This window comes from Cherax quadricarinatus, chromosome 97, assembly GCF_038502225.1.
Source record: "Cherax quadricarinatus isolate ZL_2023a chromosome 97, ASM3850222v1, whole genome shotgun sequence".
Taxonomy (NCBI): domain Eukaryota; kingdom Metazoa; phylum Arthropoda; class Malacostraca; order Decapoda; family Parastacidae; genus Cherax; species Cherax quadricarinatus.
In genome coordinates, this window is record NC_091388.1 from 354,395 (window position 1) to 375,859 (window position 21,465).

Here is a 21,465-nt window from a genome sequence, read left to right on the forward strand (position 1 = left end):
CGCAATACCATGGTTGAAATTTTCTGAAAACTGTTTTGAGAGGAATCTCATGACGCCATTAAGGTAAGTCGTGGACCATTATTAATATATCTTCCCTTAGTTAAGTTATTCCCTCTGATGTTTTCTTGTCAGTACGTGTGTTTGAATATTATCAGTAGTTAAGATATTTTTGCTATGTCACTCCTGCGTCATAATGGCTTACTGAGGGTGCCACCTTACCATCACAATATCATTTACTTGTAAATTGTGCTTTTAAACACGCTACTTACCAACAGAAAATGCATTTTCAAACCGATTTCTGGATTATTTTCATTGTGGAGACAAGTTCCCGGTTTGCAGAGTAAAATCAACTCCAGTAAGTGTAAATTATTGTTGAACGTCGGCAAGTTGTTGTTGAGATCGGTGGATGTTTTGCAGGGGTAGTCACTCCAGCTCAACAGACAGATGAAGGTGGTAACTCTGTGTTTGTTAGTGGCTGCTGTGGCAGGGGGCGCTGAAGGGGTGTTGGCCCCCCCTGAGAGGCAATACAAAATCCTCTTACTTCTTCCCATGTCCTTCAGGAGTCATAGAACCATCTTCATGTCCCTTGCCGAGGCTCTGGCAGAACGTGGACACAAGGTAAGAGCATTCTGGTACACAAGATCACTCTTGCAACTCTGGTACACAAGATCACTCTTACAACTCTGGTACACAAGAACACACAATTCTGGTACACAAGATCACTCTTACAAGTCTGGTACACAAGATCACTCTTACAAGTCTGGTACACAAGATCACTCATACAAGTCTGGTACACAAGATCACTCTTGCAATTCTGGTACACAAGATCACTCTTACAAGTCTGGTACACAAGATCACTCTTACAAGTCTGGTACACAAGATCACTCTTACAAGTCTGGTACACAAGATCACTCTTACAAGTCTGGTACACAAGATCACTCTTACAAGTCTGGTACACAAGATCACTCATACAAGTCTGGTACACAAGATCACTCATACAAGTCTGGTACACAAGATCACTCATACAAGTCTGGTACACAAGATCACTCATACAAGTCTGGTACACAAGATCACTCATACAAGTCTGGTACACAAGATCACTCATACAAGTCTGGTACACAAGATCACTCATACAAGTCTGGTACACAAGATCACTCATACAAGTCTGGTACACAAGATCACTCATATAAGTCTGGTACACAAGAACACACAATTCTGGTACACAAGAACACTCTTACAAGTCTGGTACACAAGAACACACAATTCTGATACACAAGATCACTCATACAAGTCTGGTACACAAGATCACTCATACAAGTCTGGTACACAAGATCACTCATACAAGTCTGGTACACAAGATCACTCATATAAGTCTGGTACACAAGAACACACAATTCTGGTACACAAGAACACTCATACAAGTCTGGTACACAAGATCACTCATATAAGTCTGGTACACAAGAACACACAATTCTGGTACACAAGAACACTCATACAAGTCTGGTACACAAGATCACTCATACAAGTCTGGTACACAAGATCACTCATACAAGTCTGGTACACAAGATCACTCATATAAGTCTGGTACACAAGAACACACAATTCTGGTACACAAGAACACTCATACAAGTCTGGTACACAAGATCACTCATACAAGTCTGGTACACAAGATCACTCATACAAGTCTGGTACACAAGATCACTCATATAAGTCTGGTACACAAGAACACACAATTCTGGTACACAAGAACACTCATACAAGTCTGGTACACAAGATCACTCATACAAGTCTGGTACACAAGATCACTCATACAAGTCTGGTACACAAGATCACTCATATAAGTCTGGTACACAAGAACACACAATTCTGGTACACAAGATCACTCATACAAGTCTGGTACACAAGATCACTCATACAAGTCTGGTACACAAGATCACTCATACAACTCTGGTACACAAGACCACTCTTAAAAGTCTGGTACACAAGATCACTCATACAACTCTGGTACACAAGACCACTCTTACAAGTCTGGTACACAAGATCACTCATACAAGTCTGGTACACAAGATCACTCTTACAAGTCTGGTACACAAGATCACTCGTACAAGTCTGGTACACAAGATCACTCATACAAGTCTGGTACACAAGATCACTCTTACAACTCTGGTACACAAGACCACTCGCAAGAGTAGGCCTATAGGAACATGCTAGGTAGGTCACACTCTCACCCAACTATTAACGAAGCTTACAGATGTGTTGCGTGGGTAGTTTTAAAACTATTGTGAAAAAACTGGAGATAAAATTACAAATAACAAGACATCCATGTGGGTTTAATGCGGGTTTAATGCGGGTTTAGAGCTTCCGTAGATAAAAACCATATGTACACCTGTTAACCCTTTTGGGGCCTAGTTCCTAGGCCTTTTGTCTCCATATGCTCTTGTGCTACCATCCACAGGATGGATGAGGTACACAATAAACTAGCCACTACCATCCACAGGATGGATATGAGGTACACAAACTAGCCACTACCATCCACAGGATGGATATGAGGTACACAATAAACTAGCCACTACCATCCACAGGATGGATATGAGGTACACAATAAACTAGCCACTACCATCCACAGGATGGATATGAGGTACACAATAAACTAGCCACTACCATCCACAGGATGGATATGAGGTACACAATAAACTAGCCACTACCATCCACAGATTGATATGAGGTACACAATAAACTAGCCACTACCATCCACAGGATGGATATGAGGTACACAATAAACTAGCCACTACCATCCACAGGATGGATACGAGGTACACAATAAACTAGCCACTACCATCCACAGGATGGATATGAGGTGCACAATAAACTAGCCACTACCATCCACAGGATGGATATGAGGTGCACAAACTAGCCACTACCATCCACAGGATGGATATGAGGTACACAATAAACTAGCCACTACCATCCACAGGATGGATATGAGGTGCACAATAAACTAGCCACTACCATCCACAGGATGGATATGAGGTGCACAATAAACTAGCCACTACCATCCACAGGATGGATATGAGGTACACAATAAACTAGCCACTACCATCCACAGGATGGATATGAGGTACACAATAAACTAGCCACTACCATCCACAGGATAGATATGAGGTACACAATAAACTAGCCACTACCATCCACAGGATGGATATGAGGTACACAAACTAGCCACTACCATCCACAGGATGGATATGAGGTACACAATAAACTAGCCACTACCATCCACAGGATGGATATGAGGTACACAATAAACTAGCCACTACCATCCACAGGATGGATATGAGGTACACAATAAACTAGCCACTACCATCCACAGGATGGATATGAGGTACACAATAAACTAGCCACTACCATCCACAGGATGGATATGAGGTACACAATAAACTAGCCACTACCATCCACAGGATGGATATGAGGTACACAATAAACTAGCCACTACCATCCACAGGATGGATATGAGGTACACAATAAACTAGCCACTACCATCCACAGGATGGATATGAGGTACACAAACTAGCCACTACCATCCACAGGATGGATATGAGGTACACAATAAACTAGCCACTACCATCCACAGGATGGATATGAGGTACACAATAAACTAGCCACTACCATCCACAGGATGGATATGAGGTACACAATAAACTAGCCACTACCATCCACAGGATGGATATGAGGTACACAATAAACTAGCCACTACCATCCACAGGATGGATATGAGGTACACAATAAACTAGCCACTACCATCCACAGGATGGATATGAGGTACACAATAAACTAGCCACTACCATCCACAGGATGGATATGAGGTGCACAATAAACTAGCCACTACCATCCACAGGATGGATATGAGTTACACAATCTAGTCACTACCATCCACAGGATGGATATGAGGTACACAGTAAACTAGCCACTACCATCCACAGGATGGATATGAGGTACACAATAAACTAGCCACTACCATCCACAGGATGGATATGAGGTACACAATAAACTAGCCACTACCATCCACAGGATGGATATGAGGTACACAATAAACTAGCCACTACCATCCACAGGATGGATATGAGGTGCACAATAAACTAGCCACTACCATCCACAGGATGGATATGAGGCACACAATAAACTAGTCACTACCATCCACAGGATGGATATGAGGTACACAATAAACTAGCCACTACCATCCACAGGATGGATATGAGGTACACAATAAACTAGCCAATACCATCCACAGGATGGATATGAGGTACACAATAAACTAGCCACTACCATCCACAGGATGGATATGAGGTACACAATAAACTAGCCACTACCATCCACAGGATGGATATGAGGTACACAATAAACTAGCCACTACCATCCACAGGATGGATATGAGGTACACAATAAACTAGCCACTACCATCCACAGGATGGATATGAGGTACACAATAAACTAGCCACTACCATCCACAGGATGGATATGAGGTACACAATAAACTAGCCACTACCATCAACAGGATGGATATGAGGTACACAATAAACTAGCCACTTCGGTGGCAAAATCTAATCATAATAACTCTTGTTTAGTAGATTGGCGTTTAACCCATTAACTAACCAATGTACTAGAGTCAAACAAAGTTTTCTGAGTTTAATAGATCAGCGTGACTTGTAAATGGTCCAAGTTGGACCGAAACGTCGTCGTAAGCTGTCTGCTAGGTGCTAGTGGGTTAAAAGATGACGCAACATCCTCACAGGAGGAAGCAAAAATGTTGTGATCTCGGATTTGCTATCAATTATCATTATTATTATTATTATTATTATTATTATTATTATTATTATTATAACCAAACGCTAAACTCACAATAGTTTGAGAGGTACTCATTTCCAGATCAATTATTCTTATTATTAAAGATTCGCAGGTATTATCCCGGCCCGGGCCTTTTCCAAGTGGTGGCCCGGCCTTGGCTCCCTCTTCAGGGAGTGTCTGACACCTAAGTCTCCCATGGGAGGAGGCACAAGTACCTCCTCATCTTTGGGACCAACTGTCCCCAGGCCTAGCCACAAGCTAGGCCTCTGTTGTCTGCCATCCCCGCCCCAAGGGGGCAAATGGGAATGACAGTCTTATGAGCTAAAGGCTTGGACTCAGGCACCTACCCTACCCTAGAAGGGTTGGGCATGGTGTCGATCTCCAGATCTTTATTTACTACCAGTACATGTACAAGGTATACCAGTACATGTACAAGGTATACCAGTACATGCACAAGGTATACCAGTACATGTACAAGGTATACCAGTACATGTACAAGGTATACCAGTACATGTACAAGGTATACCAGTACATGTACAAGGTATACCAGTACATGTACAAGGTATACCAGTACATGTACAAGGTATACAGACCATAGCTGACATCAATGACAGGATGCATGCAGCATTAATACTAACGAGATGAAGAATTGGACACGGATGCAGCATCTGGGTATCTTGCAGATGTTTGGCCATCCAGTGGCTGTAGAAATGTATACAGAAGACAGTGGAAGACAAGGTAATCAGTCCCTCAGCCTGAGAGCAAGTGATGAGCAAGACTGAACAAGTGATGAGCAAGACTGAGCAAGTGATGAGCAAGACTGAGCAAGTGATGAGCAAGACTGTGAAGAACCAGTCTTCCTGCCTCTGCTTCGGATTCTTGAAGAGTACGGTGGTCTCCACCTGCTACTAGGCAGGTCTTCTGTATCTACTGTTTTGATCAAGCCACTGGATGGCGGAACATCTACAAAGTAATGATACCCAGATGTTAAATAAACTATACTATGGGTGGGGTTAGAACCCGCGATCAGAGTCATGAAACTCCAGACCAACGCGTTAACCACTGAGTCACCCAGATGTTGCCATCATTTGATCTGTTGGCTCTGAACCTCATTAATCATCTATATTTCTGAGTAATTTCTCTCTCTTCAGGTAGTAATGTTGACCAACCACCCAAAGTCATCCAGTCATCCGAACATTGACGAGGTCACCCACGGCCTCGAATACATCAACGATGAAAATATTAACATGTTCAATGATAGGAAACAAGGATACAAGATTATGAGGGAAAGTATTGTACGCCTGGCAAGGGACCTGTATGACGTGCCAGTTGTGAAGGAACTGTACCTGAGAAGGAAGGACTTTGATCTGATAGTAGTCAGCTCCTTGTTTAACGAAGTGAGTGTGTGTCTTTGCTCACGAAATAGTAATGACACATAACATAAGAAAGAAGGAAAACTGAAACGGGCCTACTGATCTATGCAAAGCAGGTCCATGTCACCCTCCGGCTTAGCCCAATGATCCACCTAGTCAGGCCACATTCACTTAAGGAGCACGGTATCAAACCTAGTGGCACAAGCTAGTCAGGTCCAACTCATGCCCACCCACTCATGTATTTATCTAACCTATTTTTAAAACTACACAAAGTTTTGGCTTCTATGAGGGTACTGGGGAGTTTGTTCCACTCATCCACAACTCTATTACCAAACCAGTACTTTCCTATATCCTTCCTGAATCTGAATTTTTCCATCTTAAAACCATTGCTGCGAGTCCTGTCTAGGCTAGATATTTTTAGCTATTTACATCCCCTTTATTTATTCCTGTTTTCCATTTATACACCTTAGGTATATCCACCAACAACACGACTGCAAAGAAACCACAAAAAGTGTGGTGCTTGAAACTATGGCAAGTGGTAGACTCCAGGCCAGTGCGTTAACCACTGGGCCACCTGGCTACAATAAGATTAATCTCAAAGATTAACACACTGGCCTGGAGTTTTATGACCCACTCGCCATGAGTTCATACCCCACCCGTTCCCGTTTTTTTTTTTTTTTTTTTTTTTTTTTTTTTTTTTTTTTTTACATTTTATTAAAATTTCGTGAGTCAGCTCGAAATAATTCTGTCTAGAATGAGTGATGTATCTGTTTTTCCTAATAATCTTAAATAATTGAAAAGATTTAGAGTTGTAACACATCTAGATAACCTCCGCTTATTTTATCTTCTTTCAGATGGCTTATCCTTTCGTGTACGAAATTCCTTTTATCGCTTTTCTCGCCAGAGAAGTAAACAGAAGAGAAACAGTTGTTCTGGGCAACGTCCTTAACCTAGCTTACGTCTGTTCCTTTGGTCATCTGTGTACCGTCCCTATGTCTGCCTGGCAGCGGTTCCTCAATGTCGTTTCACATATACACGAGTTTTATTATGGCCAAATCTTGGTTTTATTGCCTAAACTGCAGAAAGAGGTAAGTCAGTGTTTACCTGGAGTTTACCTGGAGAGAGTTTCGGGGGTCAACGCCCCCGCGGCCCGGTCTGTGACCAGGCCGCGTTGATCTTTGATATTTAGTTAAATCTTGGTACGAGGTGCACTTGGGGGCTGTGTTTATACTCCTTACGGAAGGAAATAGTTTTAATTACTTAATCATTCTCAATGTAATACCGTTTTCTAATATGTTAGTAGGAAGTTCCTACCATCTTTCAGATCTCTGCCCATTTTCCGGATCTTCCGCCGTTACTTGATCTAGAGAGGAATATGAGTATGATGTTCGTCAACACACATTTTTCTGTCGGTATGCCAGTGCCTCTCCTGCCGTCACAGGTGGAGGTGGGTGCCATCCACTGTCGCCCAGCCAACCCTCTGTCTCAGGTGAGATGTGTAGTGGTATTATCCAGGTCGTGTGTCACACGCAGTTAACTGACAAATAAAAAACTGTTAAATGACTGGGGTGTGTGACTGGGATGTGTGACTGGGGTGTGTGACTGGGATGTGTGACTGGGGTGTGTGACTGGGGTGTGTGACTGGGGTGTGTGACTGGGGTGTGTGACTGGGGTGTGTGACTGGGGTGTGTGACTGGGGTGTGTGACTAGTGTGGGTTGTGATTGTGAAGTGGTTGTTAGAGAGTAATGCATACCCAGCACCGTTTACCTGCCTCTTGCCACACTACTCTCAGGGGCAGAAGAAATTAGGTGATGTGTGGTAATGGGCATCGTCAGGAAGTCACTTAGATGGTTGGGATTAGAACCCGCGATCAGAGAGTCGTAAAACTCCAGACCGACGCGGTAGCCACTGGACCAGGTGGCTACAATATGATTCATCCAAGTAGGTAGGTGATTCATGCAACTAGTTGGATGAATCTTATTGTAGCCACCTGGCCCAGTGGCTAACACGTCGGTCTGGAGTTCTATGATTCCCTGATGGCGGGTTCTAACCCCACTCGTGGTATGGTTTCTCTGACCGTCTTTGAGACACGTAAGTACCCCTGTCTTCTAATAACGTTCATTTTTTCCCCTATAATCTACCTTGTACATAATTACCATCACATTTCCTTTCTTTCGTAAGGTGACGTCCAGGATCTTTACATAATTCATGGTAAAACTTAAATCTTTGAGGACAGATGTGTTGCAGAGCTCAGACCTCTGCAACACAGTTGTCCTCAAAGATTCGTTAAGTTAATACCGTGAATTAAGCAAAGATCCTTGACGTCACCTTACGAAAAAAAGGAAATGTGATAGTAATTATGTACAAGGTAGATTACAGGGGAAAAATGAACGTTATTAGAAGACAGGGGTACTTACGTGCCCTTAAGGGGCACGTAAGTACCCCTGTGAGTGTCAACCACTTGTCACATCTGCAACCTGTGCTACAAACTATGGCAACAAAGTCGTGCAATTAATTTAGTCAACCTACTCCATCTTAAGTGGTAACATGTTGCATATGTGAGAGGTGAGTCAGTCTGTTAGGTGGTTCGGTACTTGTCTCTACCTACACTAGCGGTCCCCAACCTGTCGTCCGTGGACTGCTGGGGGTCTACAAGGGTAGTGCTGGGGGGTCACAAGGGTAGTGCTAGGGGTTAACAAGGGTAGTGCCTGGGGTTCACAAGGGTAGTGCTGGGGGTCCACAAGGGTAGTGCTTGGGGTCTACAAGGGTAGTGCTGGGGGTCCACAAGGGTAATGCTGGGGGTTCACAAGGGTAGTGCCTGGGGTTCACAAGGGTAGTGATGGGGGTTCACAAGGGTAGTGCTGGGGGTCTACAAGGGTAGTGCTGGGGGTTCACAAGGGTAGTGCTGGGGGTTCACAAGGGTAGTGCTGGGGGTTCCCAAGGGAAGTGCTGGGGGGTCTACAAGGGTAGTGCTGGGGGTCCACAAGGGTAGTGCTGGGGATCCACAAGGGTAGTGCTGGAGGTCCACAAGGGTAGTGCTGGGGGTCTACAAGGGTAGTGCTGGGGGTCCACAAGGGTAGTGCTGGGGGTCCACAAGGGTAGTGCTGGGGGTCCACAAGGGTAGAACTGGGGATCCACAGTAGTAGTGCTGGGGGCCCACAAGGGTAGTACTGGGGGCCCACAAGGGTAGTACTGGGGGATCCACAAGGGTAGTTCTGGGGGATCCACAAAGGTAGTACTGGGGAATCCACAAGGGTAGTACAGGGGATCCACAAGGGTAGTGCTGGGGGTCCACAAGGGTAGTGCTGGGGGTCCACAAGGGTAGTGCTGGGAGTCCACAAGGGTAGTGCTGGGGGTCCACAAGGGTAGTGCTGGGGGTCAACAAGAGTAGTACTGGAGATCCACAAGGGTAGTACTGGGGATCCACAAGGGTAGTACAGGGGATCCACAAGGGTAGTGCTGGGGGTCTACAAGGGTAGTGCTGGGGGTCTACAAGGGTAGTGATGGGGGTTCACAAGGGTAGTACTGGGGGTCTACAAGGGTAGTGCTGGGGGTCTACAAGGGTAGTGCAGGGGGTCTACAAGGGTAGTGCTGGGGGTCCACAAGGGTACTGCTGGGGGTCCACAAGGGTAGTGCTGGGGGTCCACAAGGGTAGTACTGGGGGATCCACAAGGGTAGTACTGGAAGATCCACAAGGGTAGTGCTGGGGGTCCACAAGGGTAGTACTGGGGGCCCACAAAGGTAGTACTGGGGGATCCACAAGGGTAGTTCTGGGGGTCCACAAGGGTAGTACTGGGGGATCCACAGTAGTAGTGCTGGGGGCCCACAAGGGTAGTACTGGGGGCCCACAAGGGTAGTACTGGGGGATCCACAAGGGAAGTTCTGGGGGTCCACAAGGGTAGTACTGGGGAATCCACAAGGGTAGTACTGGAAGATCCACAAGGGTAGTGCTGGGGGTCCACAAGGGTAGTACTGGGGATCCACAAGGGTAGTGCTGGGGGTCCACAAGGGTAGTGCTGGGGGTCAACAAGAGTAGTACTGGAGATCCACAAGGGTAGTACTGGGGATCCACAAGGGTAGTGCTGGGGGTCTACAAGGGTAGTGCTGGGGGTCTACAAGGGTAGTGCTGGGGGTCTACAAGGGTAGTGCTGGGGGTCTACAAGGGTAGTGCTGGGGATCCACAAAGGTAGTGTTGGGGGATCCACAAGGGTATTGCTTGGGGATCCACAAGGGTAGTGATGGGGATCCACAACGGCAGTGCTGGGGGTCCACAAGGGCAGTGCTGGGGGATCCACAAGTGTAGTGCTGGGGGTCCACAAGGGTAGTGCTGGGGATTCACAAGGGTAGTGCTGGGGATCCACAAGGGTAGTGCTGGGGGTCTACAAGGGTAGTGCTGGGGGTCCACAAGGGTAGAACTGGGGATCCACAGTAGTAGTGCTGGGGGCCCACAAGGGTAGTACTGGGGGCCCACAAGGGTAGTACTGGGGGATCCACAAGGGTAGTTCTGGGGGATCCACAAAGGTAGTACTGGGGAATCCACAAGGGTAGTACTGGAAGATCCACAAGGGTAGTGCTGGGGGTCCACAAGGGTAGTGCTGGGGGTCCACAAGGGTAGTGCTGGGAGTCCACAAGGGTAGTGCTGGGGGTCCACAAGGGTAGTGCTGGGGGTCAACAAGAGTAGTACTGGAGATCCACAAGGGTAGTACTGGGGATCCACAAGGGTAGTACAGGGGATCCACAAGGGTAGTGCTGGGGGTCTACAAGGGTAGTGCTGGGGGTCTACAAGGGTAGTGATGGGGGTTCACAAGGGTAGTGCTGGGGGTCTACAAGGGTAGTGCTGGGGGTCTACAAGGGTAGTGCAGGGGGTCGACTAGGGTAGTGCTGGGGGTCTACAAGGGTAGTGCTGGGGGTCCACAAGGGTAGTGCTGGGGGTCCACAAGGGTAGTACTGGGGGATCCACAAGGGTAGTACTGGAAGATCCACAAGGGTAGTGCTGGGGGTCCACAAGGGTAGTACTGGGGGCCCACAAAGGTAGTACTGGGGTATCCACAAGGGTAGTTCTGGGGGTCCACAAGGGTAGTACTGGGGGATCCACAGTAGTAGTGCTGGGGGCCCACAAGGGTAGTACTGGGGGCCCACAAGGGTAGTACTGGGGGATCCACAAGGGTAGTTCTGGGGGTCCACAAGGGTAGTACTGGGGAATCCACAAGGGTAGTACTGGAAGATCCACAAGGGTAGTGCTGGGGGTCCACAAGGGTAGTACTGGGGATCCACAAGGGTAGTGCTGGGGGTCCACAAGGGTAGTGCTGGGGGTCAACAAGAGTAGTACTGGAGATCCACAAGGGTAGTACTGGGGATCCACAAGGGTAGTGCTGGGGGTCTACAAGGGTAGTGCTGGGGGTCTACAAGGGTAGTGCTGGGGGTCTACAAGGGTAGTGCTGGGGGTCTACAAGGGTAGTGCTGGGGATCCACAAAGGTAGTGTTGGGGGATCCACAAGGGTATTGCTTGGGGATCCACAAGGGTAGTGATGGGGATCCACAACGGCAGTGCTGGGGGTCCACAAGGGCAGTGCTGGGGGATCCACAAGTGTAGTGCTGGGGGTCCACAAGGGTAGTGCTGGGGATTCACAAGGGTAGTGCTGGGGATCCACAAGGGTAGTGCTGGGGGTCTACAAGGGTAGTGCTGGGGGTTCACAAGGGTAGTGCTGGGGGTCTACAAGGGTAGTGCTGGGGATCCACAAGGGTAGTACTGGGGGATCCACAAGGGTAGTGCTGGGGGTCCACAAGGGTAGTGCTGGGAGTCCACAAGGGTAGTGCTGGGGGATCCACAAGGGTAGTGCTGGGGGATCCACAAGGGTAGTGCTGGGGGATCCACAAGGGTAGTGCTGGGGTTTACAAGGGTAGTGCTGGGGGTCTACAAGGGTAGTGCTGAGGGTCTACAAAGGTAGTGCTAGGGGTCTACAAGGGTAGTGCTGGGGGTCTACAAGGGTAGTGCTGGGGGTCTACAAGGGTAGTGCCGGGGGTCTACAAGGGTAGTGCTGGGGGTCCACAAGGGTAGTGCTGGGGGTCCACAAGGGTAGTGCTGGGTGTCCACAAGAGTAGTGCTGAGGGTCCACAAGGGTAGTGCTGGGGGACTACAAGGGTAGTGCTGGGGGTCCACAAGGGTAGTGCTGGGGGTCCACAAGGGTAGTGCTGGGGGTCCACAAGGGTAGTGCTGGGGGATCCACGAGGGTAGTGCTGGGGGTCTACAAGGATAGTGCTGGGGGTTCCCAAGGGAAGTGCTGGGGGGTCTACAAGGGTAGTGCTGGGGGTCCACAAGGGTAGTGCTGGGGATCCACAAGGGTAGTGCTGGAGGTCCACAAGGGTAGTGCTGGGGGTCCACAAGGGTAGTGCTGGGGGTCCACAAGGGTAGAACTGGGGATCCACAGTAGTAGTGCTGGGGGCCCACAAGGGTAGTACTGGGGGCCCACAAGGGTAGTACTGGGGGATCCACAAGGGTAGTTCTGGGGGATCCACAAAGGTAGTACTGGGGAATCCACAAGGGTAGTACTGGAAGATCCACAAGGGTAGTGCTGGGGGTCCACAAGGGTAGTGCTGGGGGTCCACAAGGGTAGTGCTGGGGGTCAACAAGAGTAGTACTGGAGATCCACAAGGGTAGTACTGGGGATCCACAAGGGTAGTACTGGGGGTCTACAAGGGTAGTGCTGGGGGTCTACAAGGGTAGTGCTGGGGGTCTACAAGGGTCGTGATGGGGGTTCACAAGGGTAGTGCTGGGGGTCCACCAGGGAAGTGCTGGGGGTCTACAAGGGTAGTGCTGGGGGTCCACAACGGTAGTGCTGGGGGATCCACAAGGGTAGAGCTAGGGGTCTACATGGGTAGTGCTGGGGGTCTACAAGGGTAGTGCTGGGGGTCTACAAGGGTAGTGCTGGGGGTCTACAAGGGTAGTGCTGGGGGTCTACAAGGGTAGTGCTGGGGGTCTACAAGGGTAGTGCTGGGGGTCTACAAAGGTAGTGCTGGGGGATCCACAAGGGTAATGCTGGGGGATCCACAAGGGTAATGCTTGGGGATCCACAAGGGTAGTACTGGGCGATCCACAAGGGTAGTACTGGGGGATCTACAAAAGTAGTACTGGATGATCCACAAGGATAGTGCTGGGGATCCACAAGGGTAGTGCTGGGGGTCCACAAGGGTACTGCTGGGGATCCACAAGGGTAGTGCTGGGGGTCCACAAGGGTAGTACTGGGGATCCACAGTAGTAGTGCTGGGGGCCCACAAGGGTAGTACTGGGGGCCCACAAGGGTAGTACTGGGGGATCCACAAGGGTAGTTCTGGGGGATCCACAAAGGTAGTACTGGGGGATCCACAAGGGTAGTTCTGGGGGATCCACAAAGGTAGTACTGGGGAATCCACAAGTTTAGTACTGGAAGATCCACAAGGGTAGTACTGGGATCCACAAGGGTAGTGCTGGGGTTCACAAGGGTAGTGCTGGGGGTCCACAAGGGTAGTGCTGGGGGTCTACAAGGGTAGTGCTGGGGGTCTACAAGGGTAGTGCTGGGGGTCTACAAGGGTAGTGCTGGGGGTCTACAAGGGTAGTGCTGGGGGTCTACAAGGGTAGTGCTGGGGGACAAGGGTAGTGCTGGGGGTCTACACGGGTAGTGCTGGGGGTTCACAAGGGTAGTGCTGGGGGTTCACAAGGGTAGTGCTGGGGGTCCACAAGAGTAGTGCTGGGGGTCCACAAGGGTAGTGCTGGGGGTCTACAAGGGTAGTGCAGGGGGTCAACAAGGGTAGTGCTGGGGGTCCACAAGGGTAGTGCTGGGGGTTCAGAAGGGTAGTGCTGGGGGTCTACAAGGGTAGTGCTGGGGGTCTACAAGGGTAGTGCTGGGGGTCAACAAGGGTAGTGCTGGGGGTCTACAAGGGTAGTGCTGGGGGTCTACAAGGGTAGTGCTGGGGGACCACAAGGGTAGTGCTGGGGGTCTACAAGGGTAGTGCTGGGGGTCTACAAGGGTAGTGCTGGGGGTTCACAAGGGTAGTGCTGGGGGTTCACAAGGGTAGTGCTGGGGGTCTACAAGGGTAGTGCTGGGGGTCTACAAGGGTAGTCCTGGGGGTCCACAAGGGTTGTGCTGGGGGTCCACAAGGGTAGTGCTGGGGGTCCACAAGGGTAGTGCTGGGGGTCTACAAGGGTAGTGCTGGGGGTCTACAAGGGTAGTTCTGGGGGTCTACAAGGGTAGTGCTGGGGGTCCACAAGAGTAGTGCTTAGGGTCTACAAGGGTAGTGCTGAGGGTCCACAAGGGTAGTGCTGGGGGTCTACAAGGGTAGTGCTGGGGATCCACAAGGGTAGTGTTGGGGGATCCACAAGGGTATTGCTTGGGGATCCACAAGGGTAGTGCTGGGGGTCCACAAGGGTAGTGCTGGGGGATCCACAAGTGTAGTGCTGGGGGATCCACAAGGGTAGTGCTAGGGGTCTACAAGGGTAGAGCTGGGGGTCTACAAGGGTAGTGCTGGGGGTCTACAAGGGTAGTGCTGAGGGTCTACACGGGTAGTGCTGGGGGTCTACAAGGGTAGTGCTGGGGGTCTACAAGGGTAGTGCTGGGGGTCCACAAGGGTAGTGCTGGGGGTCCACAAGGGTAGTGCTGGGGATCCACAAGGGTAGTGCTGGGGATCCACAAGGGTAGTGCTGGGGGTCCACAAGGGTAGCGCTGGGGGTCTACAAGGGTAGTGCTGGGGATCCACAAGGGTAGTGCTTGGGGTCCACAAGGGTAGTGCTGGGGATCCACAAGGGTAGTGCTGGGGGTCCACAAGGGTAGTACTGGGGATCCACAGTAGTGCTGGGGGCCCACTAGGGTAGTACTGGGGGCCCACAAGGGTAGTACTGGGGGATCCACAAGGGTAGTTCTGGGGGATCCACAAGGGTAGTTCTGAGGGATCCACAAAGGTACTACTGGGGAATCCACAAGTTTAGTACTGGAAGATCCACAAGGGTAGTACTGGGATCCACAAGGGTAGTGCTGGGGTTCACAAGGGTAGTGCTGGGGGTCCACAAGGGTACTGCTGGGGGTCTACAAGGGTAGTGCTGGGGGTCTACAAGGGTAGTGCTGGGGGTCTACAAGGGTAGTGCTGGGGGTCTACAAGGGTAGTGCTGGGGGTCTACAAGGGTAGTCCTGGGGGAACACAAGGGTAGTGCTGGGGGTTCAGAAGGGTAGTGCTGGGGGTTCAGAAGGGTAGTGCTGGGGGTTCACAAGGGTAGTGCTGGGGGTCCACAAGGGTAGTGCTGGGGGTCTACAAGGGTAGTGCTGGGGGTCCACAAGGGTAGTGCTGGGGGTCCACAAGGGTAGTGCTGGGGGTCCACAAGGGTAGTGCTGGGGGTCGACAAGGGTAGTGCTGGGGGTCTACAAGGGTAGTGCTGGGAGTTCACAAGGGTAGTGCTGGGGGTCTACAAGGGTAGTGCTGGGGGTCTACAAGGGTAGTGCTGGGGGTCAACAAGGGTAGTGCTGGGGGTCTACAAGGGTAGTGCTGGGGGACCACAAGGGTAGTGATGGGGGATCACAAGGGTAGTGCTGGGGGTTCACAAGGGTAGTGCTGGGGGACCACAAGAGTAGTGCTGGGGGTCCACAAGGGTAGTGCTGGGGGTCCACAAGGGTAGTGCTGGGGGTCTACAAGGGTAGTGCTGGGGATCCACAAGGGTAGTGCTGGGGGTCTACAAGGGTAGTGCTGGGGATCCACAAGGGTAGTGTTGGGGGATCCACAAGGGTAGTGCTTGGGGATCCACAAGGGTAGTGCTGGGGGTTCACAAGGGTAGTGCTGGGGGTTCACAAGGGTAGTGCTGGGGGTAAACAAGGGTAGTGCTGGGGGTTCACAAGGGTAGTGCTGGGGGAACCACAAGGGTAGTGCTGGGGGTCCACAAGGGTAGTGCTGGGGGTCCACAAGGGTAGTGCTGGGGGTCCACAAGGGTAGTGCTGGGGGTCTACAAGGGTAGTGCTGGGGGTCAACAAGGGTAGTGCTGGGGGTCCACAAGGGTAGTGCTGGGGGTCCACAAGGGTAGTGCTGGGGGTCTACAAGGGTAGTGCTGGGGGTCTACAAGGGTAGTGCTGGGGGTCTACAAGGGTAGTGCTGGGGGTCAACAAGGGTAGTGCTGGGGGTTCACAAGGGTAGTGCTGGGGGTTCACAAGGGTAGTGCTGGGGGTTCACAAGGGTAGTGCTGGGGGACCACAAGAGTAGTGCTGGGGGTCCACAAGGGTAGTGCTGGGGGTCCACAAGGGTAGTGCTGGGGGTCTGCAAGGGTAGTGCTGGGGGTTCACAAGTGTAGTGCTGGGGGTCCACAAGGGTAGTGCTGGGGGTCCACAAGTGTAGTACTGGAGGCCCACAAGTGTAGTACTGGAGGCCCACAAGTGTAGTACTGGAGGCCCACAAGTGTAGTACTGGAGGCCCACAAGTGTAGTACTGGAGGCCCACAACTGTAGTACTGGAGGCCCACAAGTGTAGTACTGGAGGCCCACAAGTGTAGTACTGGAGGCCCACAAGTGCAGTACTGGAGGCCCACAAGTGTAGTACTGGAGGCCCACAAGTGCAGTACTGGAGGCCCACAAGTGTAGTACTGGAGGCCCACAAGTGCAGTACTGGAGGCCCACAGGTGTAGTACTGGAGGCCCACAGGTGTAGTACTGGAGGCCCACAGGTGTAGTACTGGAGGCCCACAAGTGTAGTACTGGAGGCCCACAAGTGTAGTACTGGAGGCCCACAAGTGTAGTACTGGAGGCCCACCAGTGCAGTACTGGAGGCCCACAAGTGCAGTACTGGAGGCCCACAAGTGTAGTACTGGAGGCCCACAAGTGTAGTACTGGAGGCCCACAAGTGTAGTACTGGAGGCCCACAAGTGTAGTACTGGAGGCCCACAAGTGTAGTACTGGAGGCCCACAAATGTAGTACTGGAGGCCCACAAGTGTAGTACTGGAGGCCCACAAGTGTAGTACTGGAGGCCCACAAGTGTAGTACTGGAGGCCCACAAGTGTAGTACTGGAGGCCCACAAGTGCAGTACTCGAGGCCCACAAGTGTAGTACTGGAGGCCCACAAGTGCAGTACTGGAGGCCCACAAGTGCAGTACTGGAGGCCCACAAGTGTAGTACTGGAGGCCCACAAGTGTAGTACTGGAGGCCCACAAGTGTAGTACTGGAGGCCCACAAGTGTAGTACTGGAGGCCCACAAGTGTAGTACTGGAGGCCCACAAGTGTAGTACTGGACTGGAGGCCCACAACAGTAGTACTGGAGGCCCACAAGTGCAGTACTGGAGGCCCACAAGTGTAGTACTGGAGGCCCACAAGTGCAGTACTGGAGGCCCACAAGTGTAGTACTGGAGGCCCACAAGTGTAGTACTGGAGGCCCACAAGTGTAGTACTGGAGGCCCACAAGTGTAGTACTGGAGGCCCACAAGTGTAGTACTGGAGGCCCACAAGTGTAGTACTGGAGGCCCACAGGTGTAGTACTGGAGGCCCACAAGTGTAGTACTGGAGGCCCACAAGTGTAGTACTGGAGGCCCACAAGTGTAGTACTGGAGGCCCACAGGTGTAGTACTGGAGGCCCACAGCCCACAAGTGTAGTACTGGAGGCCCACAAGTGTAGTACTGGAGGCCCACAAGTGTAGTACTGGAGGCCCACAGGTGTAGTACTGGAGGCCCACAAGTGTAGTACTGGAGGCCCACAAGTGTAGTACTGGAGGCCCACAAGTGTAGTACTGGAGGCCCACAAGTGTAGTACTGGAGGCCCACAAGTGTAGTACTGGAGGCCCACAAGTGTAGTACTGGAGGCCCACAAGTGTAGTACTGGAGGCCCACAAGTGTAGTACTGGAGGCCCACAAGTGTAGTACTGGAGGCCCACAAGTGTAGTACTGGAGGCCCACAAGTGTAGTACTGGAGGCCCACAAGTGTAGTACTGGAGGCCCACAAGTGTAGTACTGGAGGCCCACAAGTGTAGTACTGGAGGCCCACAAGTGTAGTACTGGAGGCCCACAAGTGCAGTACTGGAGGCCCACAAGTGTAGTACTGGAGGCCCACAAGTGCAGTACTGGAGGCCCACAGGTGTAGTACTGGAGGCCCACAAGTGTAGTACTGGAGGCCCACAAGTGTAGTACTGGAGGCCCACAAGTGTAGTACTGGAGGCCCACAAGTGTAGTACTGGAGGCCCACAAGTGTAGTACTGGAGGCCCACAAGTGTAGTACTGGAGGCCCACAAGTGTAGTACTGGAGGCCCACAGGTGTGCAGTACTGGAGGCCCACATGTGTAGTACTGGAGGCCCACAAGTGTAGTACTGGAGGCCCACAAGTGTAGTACTGGAGGCCCACAAGTGTAGTACTGGAGGCCCACAAGTGTAGTACTGGAGGCCCACAAGTGTAGTACTGGAGGCCCACAAGTGTAGTACTGGAGGCCCACAAGTGTAGTACTGGAGGCCCACAAGTGTAGTACTGGAGGCCCACAAGTACTGGAGGCCCACAAGTGTAGTACTGGAGGCCCACAAGTACTGGAGGCCCACAAGTAGTACTGGACGCCCACCAGTGTAGCACTGGAGGCCCACAAGAGTAGTACTGGAGGCCCACAAGTGTAGTACTGGAGGCCCACAAGTGTAGTACTGGAGGCCCACAAGTGTAGTACTGGAGGCCCACAAGTGTAGTACTGGAGGCCCACAAGTGCAGTACTGGAGGCCCACAAGTGTAGTTCTGGAGGCCCACAAGTGTAGTACTGGAGGCCCACAAGTGTAGTACTGGAGGCCCACAAGTGTAGTACTGGAGGCCCACAAGTGTAGTACTGGAGGCCCACAAGTGTAGTACTGGAGGCCCACAAGTGTAGTACTGGAGGCCCACAAGTGTAGTACTGGAGGCCCACAAGTGTAGTACTGGAGGCCCACAAGTGTAGTACTGGAGGCCCACAAGTGCAGTACTGGAGGCCCACAAGTGTAGTACTGGAGGCCCACAAGTGTAGTACTGGAGGCCCACAAGTGTAGTACTGGAGGCCCACAAGTGTAGTACTGGAGGCCCACAAGTGTAGTACTGGAGGCCCACAAGTGTAGTACTGGAGGCCCACAGGTGTAGTACTGGACACAGGTGTAGTACTGGAGGCCCACAAGTGTAGTACTGGAGGCCCACAAGTGTAGTACTGGAGGCCCACAAGTGTAGTACTGGAGGCCCACAGGTGTAGTACTGGAGGCCCACAAGTGTAGTACTGGAGGCCCACAAGTGTAGTACTGGAGGGCCACAGGTGTAGTACTGGAGGCCCACAAGTGTAGTACTGGAGGCCCACAAGTGTAGTACTGGAGGCCCACCAGTGCAGTACTGGAGGCCCACCAGTGCAGTACTGGAGGCCCACCAGTGCAGTACTGGAGGCCCACAAGTGTAGTACTGGAGGCCCACAAGTGTAGTACTGGAGGCCCACAAGTGTAGTACTGGAGGCCCACAAGTGTAGTACTGGAGGCCCACAAGTGTAGTACTGGAGGCCCACAAGTGTAGTACTGGAGGCCCACAAGTGTACTGGAGGCCCACAAGTGTAGTACTGGAGGCCCACAAGTGTAGTACTGGAGGCCCACAAGTGTAGTACTGGAGGCCCACAAGTGCAGTACTCGAGGCCCACAAGTGTAGTACTGGAGGCCCACAAGTGCAGTACTGGAGGCCCACAAGTGCAGTACTGGAGGCCCACAAGTGCAGTACTGGAGGCCCACAAGTGTAGTACTGGAGGCCCACAAGTGTAGTACTGGAGGCCCACAAGTGTAGTACTGGAGGCCCACAAGTGTAGTACTGGAGGCCCACAAGTGTAGTACTGGAGGCCCACAAGTGTAGTACTGGAGGCCCACAAGTGTAGTACTGGAGGCCCACAAGTAGTACTGGAGGCCCACAAGTGTACTGGAGGCCCACAAGTGTAGTACTGGAGGCCCACAAGTGCAGTACTGGAGGCCCACAAGTGCAGTACTGGAGGCCCACAAGTGCAGTACTGGAGGCCCACAAGTGCAGTACTGGAGGCCCACAAGTGCAGTACTGGAGGCCCACAAGTGCAGTACTGGAGGCCCACAAGTGTAGTACTGGAGGCCCACAAGTGTAGTACTGGAGGCCCACAAGTGCAGTACTGGAGGCCCACAAGTGTAGTACTGGAGGCCCACAAGTGTAGTACTGGAGGCCCACAAGTGTAGTACTGGAGGCCCACAAGTGTAGTACTGGAGGCCCACAAGTGTAGTACTGGAGGCCCACAGGTGTAGTACTGGAGGCCCACAAGTGTAGTACTGGAGGCCCACAAGTGTAGTACTGGAGGCCCACAAGTGCAGTACTGGAGGCCCACAAGTGCAGTACTGGAGGCCCACAAGTGCAGTACTGGAGGCCCACAAGTGTAGTACTGGAGGCCCACAAGTGTAGTACTGGAGGCCCACAAGTGTAGTACTGGAGGCCCACAAGTGTAGTACTGGAGGCCCACAAGTGCCCACAAGTGTAGTACTGGAGGCCCACAAGTGCAGTACTGGAGGCCCACAAGTGCAGTACTGGAGGCCCACAAGTGCAGTACTGGAGGCCCACAAGTGCAGTACTGGAGGCCCACAAGTGTAGTACTGGAGGCCCACAAGTGCAGTACTGGAGGCCCACAAGTGTAGTACTGGAGGCCCACAAGTGTAGTACTGGAGGCCCACAAGTGTAGTACTGGAGGCCCACAAGTGTAGTACTGGAGGCCCACAAGTGCAGTACTGGAGGCCCACAAGTGCAGTACTGGAGGCCCACAAGTGTAGTACTGGAGGCCCACAAGTGCAGTACTGGAGGCCCACAAGTGTAGTACTGGAGGCCCACAAGTGCAGTACTGGAGGCCCACAAGTGTAGTACTGGAGGCCCACAAGTGTAGTACTGGAGGCCCACAAGTGTAGTACTGGAGGCCCACAAGTGTAGTACTGGAGGCCCACAAGTGTAGTACTGGAGGCCCACAAGTGTAGTACTGGAGGCCCACAAGTGTAGTACTGGAGGCCCACAAGTGTAGTACTGGAGGCCCACAAGTGTAGTACTGGAGGCTGTTGTGTAGAAATATATTCTGATATTGCCTTACTCTGTTACGTATTTTTAGTCACTTTAGATAAAACTGGTTTGTTGTAGTTAATAAAATCGGATTGAGTGGTCCGTGAGTGGCCCGTGAGTGGTCCGTGAGTGGTCCGTGAGTGGCCCGTGAGAAAATTCAATTAAGCGGGTCCTTAGTGGTGAAAAGTCTGAGAACTGTCCTAGACTTTCGTCAGTCTTTCGCCGCTT

At 51.4% G+C, this 21,465-nt stretch overlaps 1 protein-coding gene across 3 annotated transcripts in view; it reads left to right on the forward strand.

The window, feature by feature from the left end:
* The first annotated feature begins 266 nt into the window (after positions 1-266).
* Positions 267-21,465, forward strand: part of LOC128704982 (UDP-glucosyltransferase 2) — a 49,904-nt gene continuing 28,705 nt past the window's right edge. Inside the window, exons 1-4 of one of the 3 annotated variants that reach the window (XM_053800196.2) lie at positions 267-618; positions 5,991-6,236; positions 7,067-7,300; positions 7,537-7,701. In XM_053800196.2, the coding sequence (XP_053656171.2) occupies positions 445-618; positions 5,991-6,236; positions 7,067-7,300; positions 7,537-7,701 (819 nt within the window). In that variant the 5' untranslated portion in view covers positions 267-444. The remainder of the gene's footprint in view (positions 619-5,990; positions 6,237-7,066; positions 7,301-7,536; positions 7,702-21,465) is intronic. The other 2 variants (XM_053800197.2, XM_053800198.2) reach the window with 2 other exon arrangements.